Source organism: Rattus norvegicus, chromosome 1 (genome assembly GCF_036323735.1).
Source record: "Rattus norvegicus strain BN/NHsdMcwi chromosome 1, GRCr8, whole genome shotgun sequence".
Lineage (NCBI taxonomy): Eukaryota > Metazoa > Chordata > Mammalia > Rodentia > Muridae > Rattus > Rattus norvegicus.
In genome coordinates, this window is record NC_086019.1 from 104,097,374 (window position 1) to 104,107,148 (window position 9,775).

At 54.2% G+C, this 9,775-nt stretch overlaps 1 protein-coding gene across 9 annotated transcripts; it reads left to right on the forward strand.

Moving 5' to 3' along the window:
- Positions 1-8: 8 nt before the first annotated feature.
- On the forward strand, positions 9-3,898 carry Josd2 (Josephin domain containing 2). 9 transcript variants are annotated; one of them, XM_006228996.5, is made up of 6 exons: positions 9-306; positions 469-526; positions 907-1,069; positions 2,675-2,800; positions 3,351-3,545; positions 3,652-3,898. In XM_006228996.5, the coding sequence occupies exons 1-6, from the start codon at positions 265-267 to the stop codon at positions 3,749-3,751; spliced, it is 684 nt and encodes a 227-aa protein (XP_006229058.1). In that variant the 5' UTR covers positions 9-264; the 3' UTR covers positions 3,752-3,898. The 9 variants fall into 9 exon arrangements, with proteins under 9 accessions (XP_006229058.1, XP_006229059.1, XP_038960714.1 ...); XM_006228997.5 differs by having other exon boundaries at positions 16-306; positions 910-1,069; XM_039104786.2 differs by lacking the exon at positions 2,675-2,800 and having other exon boundaries at positions 22-306.
- Positions 3,899-9,775: the final 5,877 nt, after the last annotated feature.

Consider the following 9,775-nt stretch of genomic DNA (forward strand, 5'->3'; position numbering starts at 1 on the left):
CGCGAGATCATTGGTTACTACATCTCCCAGGAACCTCTAGGCAGCAGTGGGTCCTGAGAGAGAACCAGAAAGGGCTGCGCCGTCCGATGGGAGTTGTAGTCCCATGTGGCAGAGCGGCCCCGGCGGACTTCCGGACTGAGCGTTCTATTTAGTCGCCCTACGGAGGCCTTCGGGAATCGCAGTCCGGCGCGCGCAAGTTGCCGGGAGCTGTAGTCCGTTCCGCCTGCTCAGTCAGCGTGGTACCACCCGAAAGCCGCCTAGGGAATGCGAAAGCGGCCGGTCCCAGGGAGCGGAAAGGCCGGCGGGGTGAGGGCCAGGCGGGCGCCGAGCAAAGTAGGGTGGGAGCGTGCCTGGTTGCCAGGTGACAGGAGGGGGAGTTCCTGTTGCTTAGTGACTGGGAGAGGGCCTTGTCAGGTGAAGGGAGGAGAGAACCCTGGTTATTGACAAGGGGAAGTCTTTCGTTGCTAGGCGACCAGAAGAGACCCTGTTACCCAGAGACGAGAAAGGAGGAGTCCTCCATTGCTAGGTGATCAGAAAACGGACCGGGTTACCAGGCGGGTGGGGTTGTTCTGTTGCTTGGGAACCAAAAAGGTATTGTTTCCTAGGGACAGAAGGGGCGATAGTCCGTTGCTAGGTGATGATGATCCAGACCCTTTTGCTTGGAGACATGTAGTGGGGGTGGGTCTCTATTGCCAGGACAGCAGATAGGAGTCTATACACCACCCACCCCAGGACTGGGCTCTAAAGGTGTCTCTGTGCTCTGGAGACAGCCTAGGAACAAGGCCTTGCGTCCTTTTAAGCTAGCAGCAGTGCCCACCTCAATGGCCATTGCATAGGGACACAGGAATCTAGAGACCCGGATGACCAAGATCCTAGGTGCCTAACACCTCCTTGTCCCACCCCTAGCAGGAGCTGAGGAGGGCATGTCTCAGGCGCCGGAAGCGAGACCAAGATCACCCTCAGTGTATCACGAGCGGCAGCGGCTAGAGCTGTGTGCCGTTCATGCTCTCAACAACGTCCTCCAAGAGCAGCTCTTTAGCCAGGAAGCTGCCGACGAAATCTGCAAGAGGTGACTGCCATTAGCCTGGCCCTGGAAGAGCAGAGCTCCAAGAGGCACGCCTATAGGGGGGCCAAGGGCTCAGATCCAGGAGCTGTTGCCTGCTCTTCCACCTGCTCTCCCACCTGCTGCTTCTCAAAACCTCAGCCCCAGCTTTGGCCTCAACCTCTCTTCTCTGAGCCTCTGTCACAACCTCCCAGCTGTCTGTTTTTCTCCTCCTACCCATCCTACACACAGCCCCCCAACTGCCTGCCCCCTCTTCTGCTTCTACCCCTCTTTGGCTCCCCAGCCCTCTTAGGGAGTAGCCCAGGGCCTTCAGGCTGAACTCCAAGGCCTTGGGTGCTCTGGTCTTTGTCTGCCTTTCTGCAGTTTCATCTAAACTGCTCTCCTAGGCCCCAACCAGGCTGTTCCCCTGTTACACAAGGCTTTTTTTTTTTTTTTCTTCTTGGTCATAGTTTTAGTCATCACTTTCTTTTTTTTTTTTTTTTTAAAGATTTTATTTATTGTATATGAGTACACTGTAGCTGCCTTCAGACACACCAGAATAGGGCATCAGATCTCATTACAGATGGTTGTGAGCCACCATGTGGTTGCTGGGATTTGAACTCAGGACCTCAGGAAGAGCAGTCGGTGCTCTTAACCACTGAGCCATCTCTCCAGCCCTAGTCATCACTTTCTTAAGAAACGTTCTTAAGAATCTCCCCATTCCAACCACTAGGCCACAGGGTACTTCTATGGGCACACAGACACCCCAGGCTGTAGTCCATGCCCACACCCAGAGGCAGACCTTATCCTCAAACTTTAGAAGATACTCATTTCCCCTGCACCAGCTCTTTGTCCAGGGGCATGCTGAACAGCTAGAGCTGAGGCAGATGTACTGAAAGGAGAAGCTGCAGACATGATTGGTTCCCTCCTGACACTGCTCACCGAGGGTCCAGACCTACAGAGGAACAGGGCCACAGAGCTGGGGAGAGCTAGAGGGAAGGCTTGGGCACAAGGGACAGCTGGAGACAGGTGGCTGCTAAGAGCTGGTACTGAGACTATGTAAGGCCTACTTGCCACTGGAGGAGGTGGGAGTGTGTCCTGGGACGATGGGGCACTAGGGAGGGCTCTGAGCAGGGTAGGGCAGGGTATTACCAAAAGAAAGAGGCTCTCTGTTTTCAGATATGGTGGTATGAGTGGCTCTGTCACCCAGGGACTCTGAGCACAGTCTGAAGGCTCCTCTCCCAGAAGAAATGACATCTGACACTGGTCTGGAGAGAGACCATGAGTGGGAAGGATGGAGGGGCAGGGACTTTGTCCAGGGTACTTGGGAGTCATAGAGAAGTGGAAGTAGGAAGGGGGCAGGGCAGCTCAGGGCTTCTGGAGGTCAGAGGTGGGCTGGAGGGAGAGACTAGAGGCTGGGAAGGGTTTCTGAGTTGGAAAAGATAAAAGCTTCAGCCAGTCCAAGAGTGCAGGGCTCGGGGGGTGGAGGAAGGACAGGATTCAAGGCCTGATAAGCTGTATGGGGGTTGAAGAGAGAAGCGTCAAAGGCTAGGCTATGGGCCTCTCCTATTATGTGGGAAGGTGGAGGCCTTTCCAGGATTTCAAACCTTGGCTCTGCCCCCTCACCCCCAGGCTAGCCCCAGATTCCCGGCTGAACCCCCATCGCAGTCTCTTGGGCACCGGCAACTATGATGTCAACGTGATCATGGCTGCCCTGCAGGGCCTGGGCCTGGCCGCTGTGTGGTGGGACAGGAGGAGGTAGGGCCTAGGCAGTGGGCTGCGCTGGCTCTGGGCGTGTGGGATGACACAGAGGGTGGCTTGAAGGTAGACAGGGGAGGGGTTTTGCCAGGGAGGCTATGACAGATGGGGTCTGACTGAATGGTGGGTTAAACTTATAAACTTGGTACCAGTCAAAAGGGTATCTAAATGAGCAACTCATGATTAAGGTGGGAAAGGCATACGTTAGGTCAAGAGCAGTGGAGCCAGCCTGGACTGCATGTGGAGATCCTGGCTCAAAGGGGCCAACAACAAAAAGTTGAGGAGCTGGGGCTGCATTGGCAGAAGGCCAACCCAGCAGATACGAGGTCAGGATTCCTACTCTATAACCTGCTGTAGTGCTGCACATCTGGGACACCTGAGACCCTGCCTAAACAAATGGAAGCTGGAGTTGACAGGTAGAGGGTAATAGGTCAGTGGGTGAATAGACAGTCAGTCATTCTGGGGAAGGAGGCAGGTTCCAAGTGCCTCTGTGACCCACAACCCAGACCTCAGTCTCTGGGGCCTCATGCTGTATCCCTCCCCTCCTCAGACCCCTGTCCCAGCTGGTCCTGCCCCAGGTACTAGGCCTGATCTTGAACCTACCCTCTCCTGTGTCGCTGGGGCTGCTGTCCCTGCCGCTGCGCCGGCGACACTGGGTGGCCCTGCGCCAGGTGGACGGCATCTACTATAATCTGGACTCAAAGCTACGGGCACCTGAAGCCCTGGGGGGCGAGGATGGTGTCAGGTGAGTGGTGAAGGCAGTGACAGGATGGGACAACACTGGAACTGCCCTGCAGGGAGATGGACCTGCCTGGGCTGCTGAGACCTCAGTCTTCCCACTTTCCCCTCAGAGCCTTCCTGGCAGCTGCCTTGGCTCAAGGCCTGTGCGAGGTGCTATTGGTGGTGACCAAGGAGGTGGAGGAGGCTGGCTGCTGGCTGCACACAAGCTGATGTACTGCCTGGGAAGGGTTGCCTGCTGCCGTTCCTGTGTCCAGTGCCTGAAAAGAACCTGTAACTTCAGGCCTCAGGAGGCCTGTCCTGCCCCAGTGTCCCCGCTCCCCTGACCACTGCTGCCTCAATAAATCTGCTCTTTTGTTATCCCTGCCTGGGCTCAGCTCCTGGGGTTGCTCTTGGTCACAGGCCCATGCCCATATGGACACAGAAACCAACATGTCGCCTCCCAAAATCAGAATGAAATAAGCTGAAGCAGGGACCACTCCACTTTAAGGTTTAGACCTTCAGTGAGAAGGCAGGCAGGACAGTAGTCCCCAAAGATGACCATGAGTCCAGCAGCCTCTGACCTGTCCCCTGACTTCCCGGGTGCAGAAGGAGCTGGGCAGCTGATAGGACTGGCTGTAATCGGCTCCCCTCAGGAACAAAGGTCCTGCATGTGGTGGGTCGCTGGGTGAAGTCATGGGGTCCTTAAAAGCAAAAGGAGGCCAGCCCAGCAGAGCCCATTCAGGATTTCTGACCTCCAGAGGAAGAGAGTCAGCAGTGAGGTATTTATCTATTGCTGTGACAGTGGCTTAGACACTCCCCACAGCAGCCACAGGACGCTGGCACAGTGGCTGTTATTTTCTCAGGGTGTGCCGGGCCCCCTGTGTAGGGCCATTCGGGCTCAGCCTCGAGGCAGGTGAGGGACAGACTAGGGTGGTTGGAGGGATATTCTCCTGAGGCACCAAGCCTACAAGTGGAGCAAGGAGGGATGTCTCTGTCACCGTCACCCAAGCCAAGGTCGAGAGCCTGCTAGACTTGAGGCCCCAAACTCAGAAGTCACCCAGGGTTCTGCAGCCCTTCTGTCATCACAGTTATTTGGGGACGTGTTGACAGACAGGTCTATATGGGGCAGAATGGAAAAGGGCTGGAGCCAGGAGGGCCCAGAGAAGAGCACCCTGAGCAAACGAGGTAATAGGACCAGAGTCACCCAGGGGAAGGAAACAGCCAGGATCTGGCCCTGAGCCCCAGGACCTGCAGGGAACAAGAGGAGAGACTGTCCTCAGCTGATGGGACAGGTCTGGGCAACAGAGACCCAGGAGACCCATTCAGGGATTACAGGGTGAGGGCAGCTTGGGGCATGACACCCCATCTTGGCTGAGATCTACCCTAGTAATTAGTTCATCTGAGGCACGCAGGTCACACCCTGACACCACGCTAGTAAAAGGAAGGGATTCAAGGTGCTGCCATCATGGGAAGGACATGCAGGGCAGCCAGAACATCCCGTCCGGGGACGGGACCTTTGCTGCCCTCTGGCCTTTGCCTTCTGCAGCCTTCTAGTTCTTCCCAGGGGCTCCTGTCTTCCTGTCTGTCTCCTGTGTGTCAGAGTCAACCCTTTCAATCTCCAACACTCATGTGTGTGTGTGTGTGTGTGTGTGTGTGTGTGTGTGTGTGTGTGTGTGTGTCCTCCACTCCCTTTTGAGACACAATCTCTCTGTACAGCCCAGGCTGATCTCAAACTTGGCCTGATCCTCTGGCTTCCACCACCCAAGCGCTAGAATTACAGATGTATTCCACAACACCCCACTCCCCCTTCTCTCTTTATGGCTCTCTGAAGACCCTCTGGGTCGCTGGGCCTCTTACCTTCTCTACGCCTCTATCTCCCTCCTTCCTGTCCACCCCTCACCCCTGCCCACCTGTTGCCTGTCTAGTCCCGGGTAGAGGACAACTGGCAGGGCTCCCTGAGTGTTTCTATTCTCGGCCTGAGTGGTGAGCCTGTGACAGCCCAGGTGCACCCTCCACTGTGACCAAATAAGGTCCTGAATGAGGAGCCTCTGGAGGGCCGGGTGCGGCCTTCACACTGGTTCGATGCCTATTTGCCCTTAGTGCAGACTTGGTGCCCCCAACTGACACCCCACTCCTGAGAGCCCTAGCATGCATGACAAGGCCTGTCCTGAAACTAGGGGTTCATGAGGCTTCCCTGCTGAGGGTATGGGCCTCCATGCTGACCCCCAGGGGCCTGGGGCACAGGCCATGAGAGGGGAGGTTGTGTCACGGCTGCCTGTGCAGCTGTTGCTGCTGGTGCTGACAGCTGAGGCTCGATTTAGCTGCAAGGCCAGGGTCTGGCCAGATAAGGTGTGGATAGAGACAGGGCCCGCCCCTATGGTGCCCCTTAAATTGCAGGGCTTTGGCTAGGGTTGGGGGTGCAGACACCATGGCCAGGTGAGAGGGTCCTGCTGTGCTGGGGCTCAAAAGGCGCCCAGTGTCTCTCCACCTGTCTGCTTGCCTCTCCTGACTGGGCTCCTGCCTTCCACACTCTCCATCCTCTCCTGTGCCACCTCACTCTGCCTGTTTCTTCATATCTATCTCTCTATCTCTCTCTCTCTCTCTATCTCTCTCTCTCTTTCTCTCTCTCTCTCTCCCTCTCTCCTTCTCTCTCTCTCCTTCTCTCTCTGTATCTCTCTGTGTCTCTCTTGTGTGCATCTGTCTCTGTGTGTCTCTCTCTGTCTCTCTGTGTCTTTGTGTCTTTGTCTGTGTCTGTCTCCCTCTCTCTCTCTCTCTCTGCCTCACTTTGCCTGTCTCTTCATCTCCATGTCTCTCTGTCTCTCTCTGTGTCTCTGTCTCTGTGTCTCTGTCTCTTCATCTCCATCTGTGTGTCTCTCTGTGTATCTCTGTCTCTGTCTCTCTCTGTCTCTCTGTGTATCTCTGTCTCTGTCTCTCTCTGTCTCTGTCTCTTCATCTCCGTCTCTCTCTGTCTCTGTCTCTGTCTCTCTCTCTCATGTGTATGTATCTGTGTCCATCTGTCTCTATGTGTGTGTGTGCACGCACGCACATGTGCATATCTGATTCCCCATCTCTATCTTTCTCTTTCTGCCTCTTTCCATCTGTTTCGCTCTCTGCCTCTGTCTCTCCATCTTTCTCGCAGATTTTCTATCCCCCCTTATTTTTTTGCCTTTCTCCATCTCTGCCTCTCTCAGCCTAATTTTTCCTGTCTCTGATGTTCCTTCCATGTGTCTGTCTCTTGACCTGATTCTCCTTCGCTCTTCATTTCTCTTTCCGTTTCTGACAGTCTCTCTCTTGTCTCTGCCTTTCTCTGTCTCTTTCTCACTGTCTGTCTCTCTGTCTCTCTTTTATTCCTGTCTCTATCTCAGCTTGCTTGTTCCCCACCCCTTCCTCCCTATCCCCTATTTTCAGGTCTCTCTTCCTCCCTTTCTGACTCCCTCTCTGCTGGGGCCTGAGCCCTGTGTTCTCTCCTGAATAAAGCTGGTTCTGTCCTGGCTCTCCCTTCTCTGCCTCCGTCTTTCCTTCCCCCTCTGCCCCCACTCATGCGGAGCCCCAATCCTGGTTAAGGGGCTCATTACTGGCAGCAGGGGCAGCCCCTCCTGCCCCACACAACAGGACAGAGGGGTGGAAACCAAGGACTCAAGACCAGAAAGGCAGGGAGAGAAGTCAGCCCAGATGAGGGACAACAGGTCATGGGATGTCGAGGCCAGGCAGCACCCTACACCAGGCAGACCAGGCTCCCCTCCCCCTTGGGCCAGGCTGTGCCAGCACCAGGACAATGCACCCTTGTCTCCTGTCCTGACAGCTGGGGGCTCCTGCCTCCGCCTCCTTCAGAGGGGCCAGTGGCTCTCAGCAGGAGAGTGACCCTGGGGACCAGGCCTAGGGCATCTACTACATCCAGCCTCCTGTCCTTGCCTGAGCCCAGGACCCTTTCATTATTCTGGTCACCCTGGTGTTCGGCCATCCTCTCTGTGCCTTGCCTCTACACTTCCTGTCCTAGCTCTGCTGTGCCTCCACTATGTCCTTTCTCCCCTTCCGATTTGCATGGCCCCTCCCCACTAGAAATCTTATGAGCACCTACTGTGTACGGGGGTCCCAGACTCCAGACTCCTTTCCCTCTTGTCCCTGCTCCCACACACCCCACCATCATCTCTTTCATCATCATCCTCTCCTTTCTACCCTCCTGGGAGAAGGAATGAACACACCTTGAGCCCCTACTGTATACTAGTCACTCCACTCACTTCTTTACCTCATCACACCCTCCTTTCCCTTCCCCCCCTCCCTTCCCCTCCCCCTCGCTGTTTTCTCCACTCTCTTCCAAGACAAAGAACGCATTTATTGAGCACAGTTCTGGTATGCGTTCTCTCTCTTGTCCTCCATTCTTCACTGACAATGGTCTCTGCCAGCCTCTGCTTCCTGCTTCTCTCTGCCTGGGAAATATGGGCATACATTGGGCACCAGCTGTGTGCTAAGCTTTTTATAAACACTTCCTTCTGTCCTCTGCTTCCTACTGGCTCTCCCACCCAGGAAGGGAAGGGGCACTGATTGAGCACTGACTGTGTGCCAAGCAATCCACACCTATGCCTCTCTTGGCTCCCTAGCTCCTCCTCTGCAGAGAAAGCAACAACTATTTCAGGCAGAGGGGCGAGGTGCCCATTGGGAGCACAGCTAGGGTGAGGATGGGCCAACAAACAGGCTTCAGAGCTAGGCAGGGACCAGCACTCTCCACCAGGAACTGATGCAGAAGCAGTGGAAAGATGGTGGAAAGGAGTGGCTTCTTTTAACAGCTAGCCTGGGTTACCTCCTGTCCTCTTTGTCCCCTCCCTGCACCCCTCCCACGACTCTCACTCTGTGGCTCTGTCACTCTCTGTCACATGCCGTCTTCCTTTGACCTCTTCCCATCTCTGCCCACATGATATGACTACATGAAGCTCCTCGCGTCCAGCACAGTACCTGACGTGTGGGAACTCCTGTCATCACAGACTCAGACACTGCAGCCTCCCCTCCTTCGCTTCCTTCCTCTTCCTCCTCCTCTTCCTCTTCCTTTCTCCTTGTTTTCCTCTTCCTCTTCTCCATCTTTCTCCTCTTCCTCTCCATTTCCTTCTCCTCCTGTACTTTCATCTTCTCTCTTTCCTCCTCTTTCCTCTTTTATTTCCTCCTTCTCCCCTATTCTCTTCCTCCTTTCCGTTTTCCTCCTCCTCTTCCCTACCTCCTCTCTTTCTGCATGTTCTTCTGCCCCTCCTTCTCTCCTCCATCTTCTCCTCCTATATCTCTTCTTCCTCCTCCACTTCCATCCCCAATTTCTTTAGCTTCTTCATTCCCATCTTCTTTCTGCTCCTTTGCTTTCTCCTTCTCCTCTTTCTACAACTCCTCCTTTTTTCTTTTTCCTTCTTCCTGTTTTCTTACCCATCTCTCCTCCATTCCGCCTCCTCATCTGCCCCTTTCTCCTCATCCTCTCTCTCTCCCTCTGCTCCTATTGTATCTCTGAATTCTCTGCTCCTCCTCTCCCACCTCTTCTTTCCTTACCCTCTCTTCCTCACCCATGTCTTGTTCTTCCTCCATTTCCTCCCTCTATTCCTTCTCTTCCTCCAGCACATCTTCCTCATCTATATATCCTCTTCCTTTCCTCCTCCTCCTCTTCACATCCTCCTGTATCCTCTCTCTCCTCTTTCTCCAATTTCCTTTTTATCTCCTTCCTCCTTCTTCTCCATCTCCTTTCTCCACTTCCTTCTCTTCTTTTCCTTCATCTTCATTTTCTTTTTTCTTCCTTCCTTCTTCATTTTCTCCCTTTCCTTCTTCTAACCCTCTTCCTCTCCCATTTCTTCTTCTTTCTCCTCTATTATCTCCTCCCGATCTAACTTCCCTTTTTCCACCTTCTCTTCCTTCTCGCTGCTTCTCTTGCATCTTCACCTCCTCCTGTTGCTACTCCTCCATTTCCTTCTCCTCCATCTCCTCCTCTTCCACCTCTCCCTTTCTTCTTCATCTTGCATCGTTTCCTCTTTTCTCTCACTTCCTCCTTCTACATCATCTCTTCCTCCTATTGTCTCCTTCCTTCTCTTTGCCCGGTCCATCTTTCTCTCCTTTACCTCCTCTTTTTCCTCCTTCTCGTCCATCTTTTTCTCCTCTTTCTCCCTCCCCTACTCATGTTCTCTTCCTTTTCCTTCTCTATTTCCTCATCCTCTTTGTTTTTCTCTCCTTTCTCCTTTCTTCCTCCTCTATCACTTCCTTCTTCTCTTCCTCTTCTGCCTTCATTTCCTT